Source organism: Rattus norvegicus, chromosome 13, assembly GCF_021556685.1.
Source record: "Rattus norvegicus strain SHRSP/BbbUtx chromosome 13, alternate assembly SHRSP_T2T, whole genome shotgun sequence".
NCBI lineage: Eukaryota > Metazoa > Chordata > Mammalia > Rodentia > Muridae > Rattus > Rattus norvegicus.
The window spans coordinates 42,450,493-42,469,701 of NC_141546.1; the positions used below are offsets into that span (position 1 = coordinate 42,450,493).

At 39.7% G+C, this 19,209-nt stretch overlaps 1 protein-coding gene across 1 annotated transcript in view; it reads right to left on the bottom strand.

The window, feature by feature from the left end:
- Dars1 (aspartyl-tRNA synthetase 1) overlaps nucleotides 1–19,209 on the bottom strand; it is a 55,299-nt gene that overhangs the window by 33,623 nt on the left and 2,467 nt on the right. The window contains 2 exon segments of the mRNA NM_053799.3: nucleotides 7,105–7,207; nucleotides 18,240–18,332. Coding sequence (NP_446251.1) covers nucleotides 7,105–7,207; nucleotides 18,240–18,332 — 196 coding nt within the window.

Here is a 19,209-nt window from a genome sequence, read left to right on the forward strand (position 1 = left end):
TTCAGTAGTTAAGAGACCCTTGTTGCTTTTGCAGAGGACCCAGGCTCAGTTCCCAGCACCCACCTCTGGTGATTCATACTCTGGCCTCCGTGGACACTACACACACATGTTGTGTACTTACGAACATGCAGTGTCACACACAGAAAAGAAAAATAATTTTTAAAAACCACCTTATTTTTTTCAATTACAAAAGAATACTTTATTATCCAGATTCAAATGCTAATCCAACTTCATCCTCTATGGTCAGGTTTCTATTTGGTACATAACTTCACATTTTTTTTCTCTCATTTGCAGGTAATATGGAATGCTTTATAAATTTTATGTTACCATTTCACAGTATTTTGTTGAATTTATCTGTGTTTTTCTAAATGCTGAAGGTTAACACACTTTTATTTTGTAGCTCAAAAAAAAAATCAGCATAATATGCAAATCTCTAAAGCAATGCCCACTTTATCGCGCAGCCATTGCCTTCTAAGTCCAGTTGTTTTCCACTTAAACTTTACAAGTGCCCATACAATAGGCTTTATCATTTAAAGATAGAAAAAAAAAGATCCTAAGAGGTTAAATGATTAGCGACCACCGTGCAGCTGGCCCAAATAAATCAAATGTTATTTGTTACTGACTCAAAAATTAGCACTAAATTTAAATATAAATATTATCTTCATCATATTTGCAAACAATCTACTCTCATTTTTAAGACCCTATGGGCTATGTTTCTCTAAAGCAAAGCTTTTGTGACACTCAAGTAATGGGCCATCTGCTAAGAGTTTTCCAAAGTCCACGAATCTTATTACCTTCTTCAATAGTGCTGATATAGCTTGATGCCCTGATGTTGCCAACTTTCACAGAGCTCAGCAGAATCTTTGTATGAAATAATAAGTTATTAGTTATATTTAAGCTAGGTGATTTAAAGCCATAAACTAGCTGAGAATTCCTGACACCAGATTTTAGACTTAATCTTACGTGTGTATGGAGCTCCTAAGGTCAGAGAATAAGAGTGTCAGTCCTTACTTCTAGTTGGTTTGGGACAGGGTCTTGTTATCATTTTCCTGCGTTGTATGCCAGGCTAGCCAGCCAGAGCTTCCAGGGACTCTCCTGTCTTTACTCTTCTGTGTGTCTGGAGGAGTGCTGGGATAACAGACCTGTAGGATTCTTTGTCCAGTTTTTACACCGATGACTCAAATTCAGGTCCATAGGCTTGAATGGTATGGCAAGTGCTCTAGCCACTGAGAAACATTCCCAACCCTAGACTGAAGTTTTAAAAAAATTACTTATAGGGCTGGAGAGATGGCTTAGAAGTTAAGAGCACTGGCTGCTCTTCCAGAGGTCCTGAGTTCAATTCCTAGCAACCACAAGGTGGCTCACAACTATTTGTAATGGGATCAGATGACCTCTTCTGGTGTGTCTGAAGACAGCTACAGTGTACTCACATTAAACAAATAAATCTTAAAACCATATTACTTATATATTTATTGCTGTGTATATGGGTATTTTGTCTGCACACCATGTGTGCACGGAGTGTGTTTTGGAGGTCAGAAGAGGATGTCAAATCCCCTGCAACTTCAGTTACAAACAGTTATGAGGTGCTATGCAGGTGGGAATCAAACCCAGTTTTGTGTAATAATAATTGGTTCTCTTAATTGCTGAACTATCTCTCCAGGCCTCCTAGTCTAATTTTTAAAGCATACCTTTATTCAAAATTTCGGGGGTGGGGGCAGTTGCATACACACACACAGTCATCTCTTCCCTAGCAGACAGCACCTTGTCCCGGCAAAGAGTCAAAGCATGTAGGTTCAAGGAGTGGCAACGAATAACACTGCAAGGCCTTGGCCTAAGCCACCAACTTATCCAAGTAGATACTTGGCTTCTTTGAGTCTCAACTCGAGGCAAGTATTTGCTCTTACCAGAGAACTAACATGTCTCCCTATTTTTTAATCTCTTTCCCTTTGTTACCCTAGTTTGGCCAGGTGCCTGGACCAATGCAGGTGCTATTAAGTTTTCTAAGTCAGTGAGACTTCTGAGTACTATTTTTTCTATTTCACAGCTCTAATAGTTAATGTAGTAAACAGAAATTTTACACCTACCAATCAGGGAAATATCTATTTTAGGTGAAATATCTCAAAAGAAAGAAAGTAAAGGAAACTAGCACGTAGCTAGGTGACTCAGTAGAGAATGAGGATTGTGCTGCGACTCGCCAACCATCACATCATTCAACCACATGACTAATGTGGAGGAAATAAAGCACACACATATGTAGGTACAGAATAAGCTTTGTTTTCAGAATCAAAACAGCCTGATGTTTGGGACAGTGAGCATGAAGAGTAATAGGTAATTCTTAACTTTAAAAACTACTGAAGCAGAGGCCGGAAGAGCTCTGAGTTCCAAGTCAAACTTGTCTACACAAAGTTCTAGGCCAGTCAGGGTTCCTAGGTGAGAGGCTGTCCCTTACAAAACAAGCATCCAAACTACTATTCATATCAGTTACAGTTCTTTAAGGCTGCTGCTATAAAATCTGCTAAAACCTCAAAACCTTGCATTTATATTAACTGCTGTCCTCTATTAACACGTATGTGATACTGAAAGGCTTTCAGAGCACGTTACCAAAACAAACAAACAAACAAAAAACCGCCCCTGCCATTATAAGACTTAACTGTAACTCACACAAATGACACTGAATTAAAAATGTTTTTCAAAAGAAAAATAAAGTCTGACTTCTTGTATAACTCTTTAAAGAATCAAGTGACAATGTAAAGTGAGGTCAAAGGCACAGCCTTCTGCTTTCCGAGAAATTTCATTTTCAGAAAGACTGTCCACCATTTCAGACACACAATTAAGATTCTGGCCTTAAAATCCCTATGGAGTCAGATGTGTCAACTTCCCTGTGTAATTCATTCAGTTGCTTCATTTTTCTGCTCATTCAGTCACAAGAAAATTGATCCAACAGATTGATTAAAATGATCTGCTCAACCATCCTATGGCACTGAATCTAATTAGTGAGCCAACTTTTGGGTGAGAATATTGATAAACTGGATAATCCCAGGACACATTTTCCTCCACATTAAACTCCACTGTTTCCTTTCAAGGAAAAAAATTCAAAAGCTTAAAATTAGTAATACAGTTTAGTCAATAAGGCCTCAGATTTAATATCTAAAGTAAATGCTAAGATCATTACCTACTTAAGATATTAAAAGTGACCTTGATTTCTGCCTTTTAAGTGATTAGGAAACCCCAGCTGGAACTATCTGATTTGGTATTTTTAATAGTGGAGTCCTGGCTTTTCTCCACCTGGTAAAGGCCAATGGGAATAGGGTTAAACATAGGGCTGTATGGAATTAACATATAAATACCATTCTTTCCCCCACTTTGCTATGTAAGAGTTCATGTTCTATCGTCCAGTGTCCGTGGGTTGCAATCTTCAAAATGGAAACACCTAGAGAGCCAACAGTGTCCTGAGGCTCCCTCCACAGTACAATCAGTCACAGCATTTCATATGTAAAGATGGACCCAGGAGAGAATAAACACTAAGTGCGGATTAAAAGCAGCCTTTTCCTCACACACATATTTCTGTGGGTATTATTTTCTAAACCAGATCTTGGCAGCACAGTTAGCCGGCCCACTCCCTAAAAGCAGCTGGCTTCCCCCAAACAATGTGCTACAAAATATTCCTTCCAATCACTTCATGCTTCATTGGTCCTCAGAATCTTAACGTCAGCTAAAAACATAAGTAAGCTTTTCATTTGATTTAAGCACAACACCCAGAACTGGTTTAGAAGCTGGTCATGTGCTGTTTTCATCTTAATAGGAAGCCACTGCATATTTTATAGAACTTATTTGTTTTTCAAATTTTTCTTGTGTAATTCTTCTTATAAATGAAAGGATTAAAAAGCAAAGATCCTCAAGAATTCTGCTAATTAACAAAAGTATCTAAAGGCTGTAAGTCTTAAATTTTGATCCCAATTGTCAGGTAGAATATATGGACGGGCCCAGCTGAATGGCAGATCAGGTCATGATTCACACAATGGCCTCAGTCTCGGTGTGAGAAAAGCACCAGGAGTCTGTAGAATGAGGAGCTTACACACATCACCAGGCAAGGGGAAGAGAAAGCAGAGGATAAGGGAGTTCTGGGTGAAGTACAGTATGATGGGGAGCAGTGAGGGAAGGGCCTAAGAAAACAGTGGGGTTATTTCTACTGAGTTCCAAAACTCTGAAGCCATCTTCCACTCCTGTTATTTTTCTCATTCCCACACAGGAGTAGTTAGCAAACAGGCAAGACCTTTTTCAAGAAGATGTAACACTTATTTAAGAGCAATGCCAACACTATCTGTCTATGCCAGGCATTGCCAATGAGAAACATGAGGCTCCCAATCACAGTGGTAATGTGGGTGACTTCAAGCATGAAGAAACATCCTGTGAACTGAGTTACTAGTTCTACCCATCTGCACTTGATGTCCTACCTTCCCTCCAATTCCAGGCAGCTCCTACAACTATTTCACAACAAAAGCTACACTTCGTTCACAAGCAAATCACAGATATTTTCCTCAAAGTAAAGTACCACACTTACTATGTATTTACTAACCACCCAACATTTGTAAAGTTGTTCACCTACACTTAAAAAGTCAAATTCTTGCCCTTTAAAATTGAGCCATTAATTGGTCCTGTCAAGGCTCAATGTCCCAGTGTAGGGGAATGTGAGGGCAAAGAAGTGGGAGGGAGTGGGTGGGTGGGTGAGGGAGTACCCTCACAGAAGCAGGGAGTGTGTATGGGGGGTGGGGGGGGATAGTAGGTTTCTGATGGGGAAACCAAAAAAAAAGGGGGGGGGGATGACACTTAAAATATAAATAAAAATGCAATTTAAAAACTGAGCCATTAAGTCTCTCAGCATTATGTCATTAACCTCACTCCCCCATAAACCATGATCTTATTGCCCAATTCCAGGCTGCACAGTGATTTTTTTAGGGATGTACATGTCACACAACAGAACTGACAATGTCTTAAGTCCCACTTTAGAAAAATGTAATTTAATAGGATGCTGCTCATGTCTGTGCCCTGAGAGCACTTTCTCTAGGGAGAGCAGAGAGCAATTTAGGGAGTTTTGGCTTGTACAGCTGTGTGATAAATACCTGCAAGGCAGAATGGCGAGCAACAGGACCAGCCAGTAGATCCTTGTGCTTCACAGAAGCCTGGCAGAAGGCAGTTACTTGGACTTCTAAATCTTGAGTTGCATTTTCCCCAACATTACCACACAGCTGTTTTCACTGGGGGATTCTGCACTTCATTCCTTACAATGGGAGTGAGGGAAATTATAAAATACACTGCTGAAGGCCATGCTGGTGAGGAAAAGGCCAAGCCTTATCAAAAGTATGTGGGTTTATTAGGTCTATTTGGTAGCATCAAGGTCCACATTTGTAACTATTAAATTTTTTATTACTGAGACTATTCAGAAAAAGTAACTGTCATTGCAAACAAACTCAGTTATAACTCCTTTTCTTCTATTGTTTTTATAGCATGCTTTTAAATATGAGGTGATTTCTTGGGAAGGCCCTTCTTCTTTATAAAAGAAACAAACATTAGTATTAAAGTTAGAAAACTTAATTCCTCCTTTGGAATTGTTTTTTGTATCAATGAATTCTAACTATTTCCCTTTACTGTGTAAACCCCACTGTTCCCCATCCTCCTGGTCTTCTCCCAGAACCCTTCCCTCACTCCTCCCCATCGTCCTGTTCCTCACCCAGAATTCCCTTATCCTCTGCTCCTATGTAAATTCGGTGTTTCAATCCCGTGTTTCCTTTGTTAAGACAGACAGAGACCGCAAACCAGTGCTTTAATTCATCTGGAGATTGCACCAATGTTTTCAAGAAAATTGTCTTATTAAGCAACCCAAACAGCTACCAATTATCACCATGAGTCTTAGTCACAAGAATCTTCATTTTTTACAAGGTAACAAAAGCCATCAATATACCTACTATTAATTACTCTCGCTTAATTCTTTAGTATATCAGTGCCAAGAGTTACACAATTACAATCTAAGCATGTACTAAAGCTACTGTATAAAATTGGCTACATCATTTGTATATAACTGAAGGTTTTATAATTTGCAATAGCTTATACTTTCTCCCACACATTGCTAACTGTATAGAGTCTAATTTTAATGCACTAAATAAATAGGTACATGCTTTAAAATCCTTTCAGCACATGCCTTTCATTCTAGCACTTGGGAAGCAGAAGCAAGCTGTGACAGACAGAAACTCTGTCTCAAAACACCAACCAACCAACCAACCAACCAACCAACCAACCAACCAACCAAACAAACAAAACCAAAAGAGCAACAAACTCTTACAGCTCAACTGTTAAGTATGAATGCCATCTAGATCTTTGTTGAGTTCTACTTCATAACCATGAATATAGAATTATCTGTATTTCTGTTTAAAAGAAAATTAATTTCTTGTATTTGTGAGTGGGTGAATGCCCATGGAGTCAGAGTACCTAACCTCCCTTCTTTCCTATCTCAATATCCTGCTTCTTGCAACCCAAACAAAACAATGTTCTTCTGTAGAGCTCTGAGCCAAGCAGTAATTCCTTTACAGCTAGGAAAAAACAAGTTTTATCTCTTTTTTCCCCCAGACTCTTTGGTGTCAAAGTTAAAAGCTGTAACATTATTAATACATGTCTGACTTCCTTCAGGAGGAAATCATCTGCAAAAGCACACTGTCTTATTTTACATACTTTTATTAGTTAGAAAACTTGTTGCTCATTATGTATCTCAAAGGGGTGGGGGAAGGGAGGAAACAAAACTCAACAAACACAGCAAAATCAAGTTGCTGTGCCTGTTCAGGGTGCCAGGCTTTTGTGGCTCTACTTGGAAGGAATGTGACTTGTCTGTGAAGACTGCAGCTTCAGCAGTTCCCAGTGAATCACAAGCCTGTGCTCCATATTTTCTCCTTTGTGAGTTTAATGTATTCAAGCAACACTGAACTGACAATTTAAATAACTACATTTTTAAACAAACGAAGCATTGATGTTAATGTATGAAAATGGTCCAAACCCCTGGGAGTCTTGGTTCCCACCATTGTTTATTCTGACAACAGGATATAATTGCTTACTTACTTGGCAGCAAATTTCACCATCTGCTTGCTTGCATGGTCTCCCACCGCCACAAGAGCCTGGACATTAAACTGCTGCTGCCTCAGGACTAAGAAGCACTGCTTCCCTGCAGGAGACAGAAAGAACACGGCACACTAAGAACATATTATTTCAGGTTTTACAAAGGAAAATGCTTTTCCACTTTAAGACTAGGTCACAAAATTTATATACTCATCCATAAAGTATATGCCTATGCTCATCTATCGCTTTCAAAGCCAGCATACCCACACTCAACTGACAGTTACGGAAACACTAGTTTCTATGAATATCAAAAAGTACATTTGGACAGATTCTTTTGAGAACATAGAGATACATAAATCTAGAAGATTACTCTGTACCATTAAACAAATTGCAAGTTATTTCAGATGACTTTCACCATTCAACCAAATGTCTCTATGTTCTACAGGCAAGGAGACTGCACTAACTACCATGGAGACGTCAGTCATGCAATCACAAAGTGCTAATCAAGTGTTTACTAGTTAGAGTGCAGTGTCTTTGGGGTGGTCCATCTACGGGGGTCCTTCTGCCAAAAGACATTTCAAAGAGCACACAGATTAGCAAGCTAGCTCCTGTCTCTGGCATTCCATTTCCCACTCACTTGTCCTTTGCAGCAGTCCCGCGTTTTAAAACTTAGCAATATTACTTTTGTCAGTAAAATGCCACTTTCCCCCCCTTTTTTTTCTTTCCCTCCATCTTTATTAACTTGGGTATTTCTTATTTAAAATGCCACTTTTTAATAAGTCTTGTAACTAATTGTACTTTCACATGTATTTTCACGCATGCTGGCCTTTTGCTTCCTATCCTTTCATAAGAGTTGTCATTTCCTGTTCTTAGCCTGAAAAACATTACTTATGCATTCTGTATTGTCCATCCCTCTTCTTCCAAAGCAGATCATTTTAAGTCTCTGATCGAGTTCTAGAAAACTATTTCCTCATAAAAATGAATTAATCTTTTTTTAAAAAGATTTATTCATTTATTATATATAAGTACACTGTAGCTGTCTTCAGACACACCAGAAGAGGGCATCAGATCCCATTACAGATGGTTTTGAGCCACTATGTGGTTGCTGGGATTTAAACTCAGGACCTCTGGAAGAGTAGTCAGGTGTTCTTAACCACGAGCCATAGCTCCAGCCCGAATTAATCTTTCTAAGACCATGTGTCTCATCAGATTATCTTATGAAACATCACAAATTATGACTTTTTATTATTCTTTTATATTAAGAATTAACCTTGCAAAAACAAGCAAACAAACAAAAAAACAAACCAAAATCTGGAAGCAAACAGTTACTACTGTCAACACATAGAATTTTAAATGTGACCAGAGTGCAATCATGAATTTAAATAAGGTTAGCCAGGCATTTTGGCCCACACCTTTGATCCCAGCACTTCGGAGGCAGAGGCAGGCAGAGCTCTTTCAGTTTGAGACCAGCCTGATTTATAGCTACAATATGAAAATAAATAAAAAATTTTAAGATTTAAAAAAGGCAGGTTGCAAGTAGAATGTCAACAGAGATAGAATTTATTGACTTGGTAGTCACATAATCGACAGATTTTTATCATGAAAAAAAAAAAAAGACACTAACTTTTCCCTCTTGTTTTACAATATGATTCAGATAAGAGTTAAAACTAAACAAATTCAAAGGCATTGAAGGTACTGGATGATAAAAAAATTACCCCCAAAACTTGCACATAATCAAAATGACATTATCTAAGAATATTACTATGGAACCCACAGCTGGATCCTGTCCCACTTAGAACACAATGTATAGAGAAATGGAAGGTGGTGTGCTTATTATAAACCCAGTGCAGGCTGAGAGGAACCAGTATTTTAGCTGCTGTAGTAGTTCATACAGAAGCAGCCCAATCTTCCCTCCATTATAAAGCTTCCCAGCAATACAATACAACTCTAAAACAGCACAAAAGACTCCTAGTGAATGGAGACTTCTAAGGAGTTTACAAAAGGGTTAGCACTAGGAATTAACACTCGACGGAATGGTTTGATAGAGTAAAAACTTTGAAACCTGTTTTTTGTCTGTTTGATTGATTGGATAGATTTTTTTTTTTTTTTTCAAGTCAGGATTTCTGTGTATCCCTGGCTATCCAGGAACTTGCTTTGTGGGTAGGGACAGGTTTGGGATTAAAGATATGGGCCACCAGCATCCCAGCAAGACTTTGAACTCTGAATGTCAGAGAAAACATCCTATCACTTCTACAAAGTGGTCTCACAAGAAAACTATTAAGCCATTGTAGGTCTCTGCTATTCATTTGCAAAATAGAGACTAGCATACTTCTCAAAGGTTTACTCTTCTTATAAAGATTTATAATTGCGAGGATGATATATTGGCAGCTTATTTGAGGATTGCTTATCATTCCTATTTTGTAGGTGAATAACTATGTACAATTTATGCAAAAGGCTGAGGATAAGGATAACTATTCAGTAAACATTTACATGAGAAACTGATCAAATTGCACAGGCAGTTCCATTTGTTTTTGTTCAGTATGCTAAGGGGTGAGGGAGAGACGGCTCAGCAGGTAAGTGCACTTGCTGTTCTTGCTAAGGACCCAGGTTAAGTTCCCAGCACCTACACGTCAACTCATAATGCTAACTCCAACTCCAGATGAGATCCAACAACTTTTCTGATGGCCTAAACGCTATTCTCATGTGGTGCACATACATATATGTAAACACTCATAAACATAAAATATTTTTTTAAATTACATAAAAAATATGTTAAAATTGATGGTAAGGGGGAAAAATCATCAAAATGTGGCTGGTAACAACTGACAAAATAACAAGGAATATTGCTCTTCTATTTTTCTATTTTTAGAACTTGCTATAGGCCGAGAGTGCTGGAATATATACCCTAGAGGCAGAGTCAGGTCAACACTTATGAGGTCATGTTTTACCTTTTCTATTTAGTGATTTTTCACAGCCAGGAATACATAATGAAACTTTCAGAAACAAAACGAACAACAAACCACCACACATACACCCTCTTTCTATAATAAAAATCTTTCCTAATTAAAAAGTTTAAAAAAATATGTATATAGAGTATGCACATATGTATGGGTGGGTGTGCTTGCCTATATAGCCACGTGAAGGCCAGAGGTTATATCAGGATGTCTCTCCTCAATAGCAGCCCACACCCACGCCCACCCACCCTGTGTGTGTGTCACATGGAAGTCAGAGGACAATCTGCAGGAGTTTGTTCTCTCCTTCTGTCATATGTACTCTCAGGATGTGACTCAGGTCATAAGGCTAGTAGGCTCTCATGCACTAAGCCATCTTGCTGGCCCTCCTTGAATTGTTCAGTTTCTGAACCTGAAGCTTGTCGCTTTGACTATACTGGCTGGCTAGGAATCCACTTGTCCTCCACCATCCATCTCAGTGTTGGGTGAAAGGTGCATGCCACAATGGCTAGCTTTTAAGGATAGGTTCTAAAGATCGGAACTCAGGACCCTATGCTTAGGCAGTAAGCACTGTACACACTGAGTAGTCTTCTAGGCCAAAAAAACCCAAAAAAACAAAAACAAACAAAAAAAACCCCACGATCATAGACAAGGCACAAAAGGAAAAGTCAGGGCTAAAAAGGAAAACACATTCTAGATGTACCCTTGGGTGTGGGATTCAACACACAGAGTAAAGAAAATGTGGGAACGTCTAGGACTTAAACAGAGAAGGAAATAAGCATCCCAAGATCTGATACATCTACTACTGGAAAGACTATGAAGGGGCAAAGTAAAAACAAAAACAAAAATGAAACAGAAAAGGCCAGAGACTAGGAAGGAGGGCTGAATGGTCAGAGTCCCCTGAGCTCACTCTCCTCTGATCCTAAATTGTCACGTCTGTGAAGCCCAAGACCTAAGCACCTGGCTTCAGAGACTGAACGATATCTACCAGACGGAGAAAACATGAAGTAGACGCCTGTAACGCTGGAACTCAGAGGTGAACAAGATTATCCAGTCAGACAGCTGAGGTTGAGGCCTCTATGGGCTACATGGGACAGACAGTATATCCAAAAACAAATGAAAAAAAACAATCAAACAAAAAGCCTCCAAACAACTAAAACAAACAAACCCGAACAAAGAGGGCAAAACACCTCATTGGGAGAGCCTGTACAACACTTCCTGGTCCAAGAAGAAAACCGGTAAACAATGAAACTGAGGACTAACTCATACAACAAAGGAAGAACTTTTCTTTGAAAATGGTACAACAGGGGCTGGAGAGACAGGGTTCAGCAGTTAAGACCACAAGCTGCTTTTCCAGAGAATTCAAGTTTGAGCCCCATCACCCACGAGGCATCTCAAAACCAGACATAACCAGTTACTTCTAAGGGACCTGAACAACAATTAATAGGACTAGTGTATAAAGTTCTTAAAGATTTATAAGAACAGTGAATCGCCCCTCACAAAGACAAAAACAGGCAATGATTCAAAACGGGTAACATGAAAGAAAAAAAAAATTATCATCTGGGCATAGTGAGTCAAACCTTTCCCAGCACTTGGGAGGTAGAGGCAGGCTCTTTGAGTCCAGCCTGGTCTACACAGAGTGAGTTCCAGGACAGCCAGGGCTACACAGAGAAAGCCTGTTTCAAAAGAAAAACAAAGCAACAACCAAAGTTAATTGTAAGGCATGAGATGTTAGTGCTATGACAGCAACAGAAGTTGAAGCAAATAATGGTGATACATTATTAACTTCTCAAATGAGTAAATTTAAAAAAAAAAAAGAATATTCAATGCTCAAAGAGTTAAGTAAAAAGCATCCCACCTTAACTGGCTAAAAGTAAACTCAGCCAATGCTAATTGAAGGGCAATTTGGCAATGAGCAGGATATAATTAATTATATTTTAGACCACTTTCTTTTTCTCTTTTTGTTTTCAAGTGTTTTGTGTAGCTCTGGCTGTCCTGGAACTCACACTGTAGACAGGTTGGCCTTGAACTCACAGAGGTTCATCTGTCTCCGCCTACAGTGCTGGGACTAAAGTCCTGTGTTACCACCACCCAGTTAAAAAAAATATGTTTCTTAGGATGTATGTAAAGGGAATTAAGTATGGAAAAAGTCATAATGACAAAGACATTCATTACATTAATATTCATGGAAGAAAACGAAAACTGTTACCCCTCATTTCGTGTTTGTAGGCTTCATTCACACAACTGACCTACAGTCAACTTCGGTGCCACCGTACCAAGCTGTCTCTGTGAGAGTGTTTCTAAATACTACAGCTTTACAGATAGTCTGCTCAGAAGGATTCAAAACCCAGGGCAGAAAAGCCGTTCTGGTGCCTTGGCCCAGAACTGTCTACTCAAACTACTCCCATCAGTACTTATGAGGCCAAGGTCTTGCCATGTGCTAACACCTGCAACTGTTTTTCTTTGGCCCTGCCTGTGACATTGAGAGACATGCACTGCTTAGTTCAATGTTCTATAAGGCACTGCCTTGCACATGGAGAGCCAGAAGCAGCATACACGATCCTTCTGTATAAAGTTAAACAGTAACAGCAATGGTTGTGTGTGTACTAGCACAGGCCTGGGTTTGAGCCCCAGCACCATAAACAATACATAGTAAATCAGTCTGGGAATACCTATATGCACAGACATGGAAAGATAAAAAGTATGGGTTATAAAATTGTTGACTCAAACATAGTCTTCATACTCAGGCTCATGAAATCAGTCTGAAAAACTTATGGCTAATTTTCTATTTATTACTGACTTAATTCCATATTATTTGAATATGTTAAATAAGGTATTAGTTTTATAATGAAGAAAACAAATTAAGAATACTATAGACAGGATTACTAAGGCTTGGTTGCTTCTAGTCCAGCTGAAAAAGTGTGAGCGATCCTACCTCAAAATAGCAATGACAGAGAACACCTGACGCCTTCTTTTGGCCTCTCAGGAGTGAAGAGAAACACACACAAACACAGAGACATAAATCTCTAAAAAAAAAATACTCTACCTTCTGGTTTCCGCTTATGCCCGGAACTGACCTGGTCCCACAGCTCTCTGTACCCAAATCCCACGGGGAAGAGAGCTGGACTCACAGAAGTGCAGACAATCCTGAGAGTTCAGGGGAGACTGGCACTTCTGCTCATATCCCTGGCCCAAGAGAAACCCGCTTAGAGCCTCCTGGACACAGACACCTAGGAGAAGTCAGGGAGAGGGTCCTTCTGGTCTCTGCCTACTCCCACAGCTAAAGTCAGTTGCCAGGAGTGCTGACACACCTTGAGAACAGAGGTAGGACCACCACTTCTGCTCAGAGGGACCTGCCTACAGCCTTCAAGACACATGAACCCAGGAGCAGTCTGGGACAGGACCCTTACAGTTTCTGTCTGCCCCCAGAGCTGACCCAGTCCCACAGCTCTCTGTACCCAGATCCCACTGAGAGAAAGCCAGGTCTTCAGGAGTACTGACACACAGGCTTACAGGAAGGTCAAGCCACTGTTAGAGACAGCAAGACTACCTAACACCAGAGATAACCAGACAGTGATAGGCAAGCGTAGGAACCTAAGCAACAGAAACCAAGACTACTTGGCATCATCAGAGCCCAGTTCTCCCACCAAAGCAAATACTGGATATCCAAACACACCAGAAAAGCAAAATTTGGATTTAAAATCACATCTTATGATGATGATAGAGGACTTTAAGAAGGACATATATAACTCCCTTAAAGAAATACCGGAGGGTTGGGGATTTGGCTCAGTGGTAGAGCGCTTGCCTAGGAAGCGCAAGGTCCTGGGTTCAATCCCCAGCCCCGGAAAAAAAAAAAAAAAAAAAAATACCGGAGAGGGGGCTGGAGAGATGGCTCAGTGGTTAAGAGCACTGACTGCTCTTCCAGAGGTCCTGAGTTCAAATCCCAGCAACCACATGGTGGCTCACAACCATCTGTGATGAGATCTGATGCCCTCTTCTGGTGTGTCTGAACAGCTACAGTGTACTCATATACAATAAATAAATAAATCTTTAAAAAAAAAAAAAAAGAAATACCGGAGAACACAGGTAAACAAGTTAAAGAAGAAACACAAAAATCCCTTAAAGAATTACAGGAAAACACAACGAACAGGTGAAGGAATTGAACAAAACCATCCAGGATCTAAATATGGGAATAGAAACAATAAAGAAATCACAAAGGGAGACGACAACCCTGGAGAGTGAAAACCTAGGGGAGAGATCAGGAGTCATAGATGCAAGCATCACCAACAGAGAGAAGAGAGAATCTCAGGGGCAGAAGATACCATAGAACCTAAAGAAAGAGATACCCATAGGCATACAAGAAGTCTACAGAACTCCAAATAGATAGGACCAAAAAGAAATTCTTCCCGTCACATAATAGTCAAAACACCAAACGCACAAAACAAAGAAAGAACATTAAAAGCAGTAAGGGAAAAAAGGTTAAGTAACACATAAAGGCAGACCTATAAGAATTACACTGGACTTCTCACCACAGACTGTGAAAGCCAAAGATATTGGACAGATGTCATTCAGACCCTAAGAGAACACAAATGCCATCCCAGGCAACTATATCCAGCAAAACTCTCAATTAACATAGATGGAGAAACCAGGATATTCCATTTTACATTTCAAATGTTTTTCCCTTTCCCAGTTTCCCACCCATAAACACCCTATCCCATCTGCTCCTTCTTCTATGAGGGTGTTTCCCTCCGCCTCCTCACCCTGACATTCCTTTACACTGAGGGGTCCAGCCTTGGCAGGACCAAAGGCTTCTCTTCCCAATGGTGCCCAACAAAGCCATCCTCTGCTACATATGCAGCTGGAGCCATGGAGTCCATGTGTACTCTCTGGATGGTGGTTTAGTCCCTGGGAGCTCTGGTTGGTTGGTATTATTATTCTTATGGCGTTGTAAGTCCCTTTAGCTCCTTCAATCCTTTCTCTAACTCCTCCAATGGGGACCCTGTTTTCAGTTCAATGGTTGGCTACTAGCAATCGCCTCTGTATTTGTCATGCTCTGGTACAGCCTCTCAGGAGACAACTATATCAGGCTCTTGTAAGCATGCACTTTTTGGCATCAGCAATATTGTCTGGGTTTGGTGGCTGTATGTATATAGGGTGGATCCCCAGGTAGGGCAGTCTCTGAATGGCCATTCCCTCAGTCTATGCTCCAAATGTTGTCTCCATATCCTCTCCTATGAATATTTTTGTTTTCCCCTTTAAGAAGGACTGAAGCATCCACACTTTGGTCATTCTCTTTTTGAGCTTCATATGGTCTGTGAATTGTTATCTTGTGTGGTTTGAGCTTTTGGGCTAATATCCACTTATCAGTGAGTGCATACTGTGTGTGTTTTTCTGTGATTGGGGTACCTCACTCAGGATATTTTCCAGTTCCATCCATTTGCCTATGAATTTCATAAAGTCATTGTTTTTGATAGCTGAGTAATATTCCATTGTGTAGATATACCACATTTTCTGTATCCATTCCTCTGTTGAAGGGCATCTGGGTTCTTTCCAGCTTCTGGCTATTATAAATAAGGCTGCTATGAACATAGTGGAGCATGTGTCTTTGTTGTATGTTGGAGCATCTTTTGGTTATATGCCCAGGAGTGGTATAGCTGGGTCCTCAGGTAGTACTATGTCCAATTTTCTGATATTCCAAGACAAAACACATTTACACAATATCTTTCCACTAATCCAGCCCTACAAAGGATAATAGATGGAAAACTCCAACACAAGGAGGGAAACTATACCCTAGAAAAAGCAAGAAAGTAATTTCTTTGCAACCAACCCAAAAGAAGAGAGCCACACAAACATAATTCGACCTCAAACAACAAAAATAATAGGAAACAACAATCACTGTTCCTTAATATCTCTTAACATCAATGCACTCAATTCCCCAATGTAAATTAAAAAAAAAATCCATTAAAAAATATTTTAAGTGAAAGGGACTTGGCCAGAAATAGCCTAGAGAGAGTGAAAATAGTGCACCCAAAAGACACTGATTATTTAAGAGAAATCTAAGTGTCAGGCACAGGATGCCTCCCTCAAACTGTCTTAGGCAGTTTTCTATTTCTAGGACAAAGCACCATGGCTGTCGCTGGAGCGATGGCTCAGTGTTGAGGAGCACTTCCTGTTCTTCCAAAGGATCTGGGTTGAATATCCAGCTCACAACCGTCTGTAATATAGTTTGTAAGGTATTTGATACCCTTGCACCAATGCCAATAAAATAAAAGTTAAAACAAAATGTTGTAAATGATATAAATGCTGTTATACAGTATAAAATAAACAAAAAAATCAGGTTTATCCTAAAACAACTTCAAAATGTCATTTTAAACTTTTTTTCCCTCAAGGAAGTCTACCCAGGCTGGAATTTCTATTTTACTGGGACCATAGATCTCAGCTTCACTGATGAATTTAAAAGCTGAATAGAGAAGATAGAGAAATGCTCAGTGGTTAAGAGTATATATATTAAGAGAGCTCTACTCCCAGCACCCATATTGGATAATTCACAACTATGTGTAATCAGGTGCTAGGAGTCTTATGCCTCTGGGCTCAAAGAGTACCTTTACCCAAAACCAGATAATTAAAAATAATATAAACTGGGGTTGGGGATTTAGCTCAGTGGTAGAGTGCTTGCCTAGCAAGCGCAAGGTCCTGGGTTCGGTCCCCAGCTCCGAAAAAAAGAAAAAAAAATAATATAAACTTATACCACAAAAACCAAAACAAACAACTAAGCAAACAAAAGAAAACAAAACCGAAGAGTCATGGATGAGATTTCTTTTTAAAGAGGGGAGGGGAATAACAGGTCTTAAGGGAAGCCTTGGTCACATGGATTCACTCTTCTTCCTTTATTTGAATAAAGTATGAGGCTGGACAGACGGCTCAGCAGGCTCAGAGCACTTGTTCTCTCAGAAGAATGGAGTTCAGCTTCTACCACCCATGTCAGACACTCAATAAATAAAACAATCTTAAAAGAAAAGGATCGAAGCATAGTGGTACACATCTTTAATCCTAGCAAAGGCAGGTTGATTTCTGTGAGTTCAAGACCAGTCTGATCTACATAGAGTTTCCAACAGCCAGGACTACACAGAAAGACCCTGTCTCCAAAAACAAACAAACAAACAAACCAAACAACAAAAAGTGCCTGAGCTAAAGACAATGGCTCACACCTAGGTTCCAGTGCTCATATGCACATATCCACAAGAATACATACCATAAAGAAAATCTTTAATAGTTAAAAAAGAGAAAAAGCAAGCGTCAGGTTCCCAGTCAACTGAGAGAGAGAGGCAGTCAACTACATATGATTATCTGTTGCTTGGTTCAAACTGTCACCAATTTAAAACTATCACTACACTACTCAAAGTCTGACAACAGTATTCATTTGCTTAAGAATTTGATATTAGAATAGACAAACTCTTAATAATAATTAATGGTATTGGAAAGCATGAGTATAAAATGGCAGAATTTTAAAAATTATATGCATATATTCATCTGTAATAAAATGCTTTAAAAAACGCACTAAATAAGTTCTTCTGAAGAGACAAAAATGACTTAGCTTGGGGCTGGAGAGATGGCACAGTAGTTAAGAGCACTAGCTGCTCTTCCAGAGGTGCTGAGTTCAATTCCCAATAACCACATGGAGGCTCCCAACCATCTAGGATCTAATGTCCTATTCTGTAATTCAGATATACATGGAAATAGAGCACACTCATACACAAAAACTACATAGAAGTGAATTAGAAAAGTCTGTTCTGTCCTCTTCATGTATGTATAGGCATGATTAAATTAGAAAAGCGGGAAGATACAAATGATGTTTCTCCTGATGTTTCTTTTGATATTCTCTTATCTAAATAATTACAACTATAAATATAGGATGTGGGGATAGAGAGACAGAAGTTAGGAAAATGCACTGCTTTTACTCAGGACCCATGCTCCATTCCCCAAACCCAAATTCGGTTAGGCAGCTCACAGTGCCTTGACCTTTAAGCCCAGGGCTTCGAGCCACAGCCCTCTCCTGGACTCTGCAGGCGCTGCACCATGCATACACACACCTGTATGAAGACACACCAGGAAAACACTTACACCCATGAAGATTTAAAGCAAACTGTATACGCATCCAAAGAGCTGTAACCGTTAAGCCAAACTTACCTTTTGCTCTGCTTGTATGAACTCTTGCACGGACCCAAACAACCTCATCAGCTTTTTGTACTGTCAGATCCTTAACTCGAACCAACACTCTATCTGTAACACACAGCAAAGCAATTTTAAAGTTCAGATTTACAGTGATAATGGTCTGGTAGCTAGTTTAAAAACTTGTTATCACAATATGCCTCCTTTATGAACTGCACTCCCTAATTATAATTTTCTACTATCTTCTTGCCTAAGACTACAATGAAAGGCTCCCAAGTATTCTTTCTCTAATTTAGTCTATACTGTGGTCATAAACATTTCACACTGCAAATTTGATGAACATTTTAAATGGCCAAATACAGGTACCTCACCTGCCTGGGCCAAAGCTAACAGGATGATTTGTGTCCATGCTGTAAAAACAGCCACCAGATGTAAATAGGCAAGCTACAAGGATCTCTGACAGGCCCGGATAATCGTGGTATCTCATTCCTTGGAACTAGTAACCCAGTGAAGCATTTACTAAAACTAATATATAAATGCTGGGGAAAGCCTCTTGAAATTTCCTACCTCAGGCTGAGATGGTATAGCCTCTCTAGTCTCTAATCCAGCAGGCTCTCAACCTGTTGGTTAAGACAGCTTTGGGAATTATGACCCTTTCCCAGGCCTCTACTTTATCTAAATACACTAGTTAGTCTCATAAGGCAAAGATGCTACTGTAGCGAAATGTGGTTCTCAAGGCCAAAGGCAAAGGAAACGAAAGAGGAATACTGTCAGTAGACTATGTACTAAGCGGACTTCTGCTGCGTCCACTGTGCAAATCCGGACGCACACACTGTGCAGGAGAGAAGACAGAGCAGCCTAAGGGTGTAAAAGAGAGATATGGCAGAGAAGTAGTGGCACTTGACTTTAATCCCAGCACTCAAGAGGCAGAGACAGGTGGATATCTTTGAGTTTGAGACCAGCTTGGTCTACAAAGCAAATTCCAGGA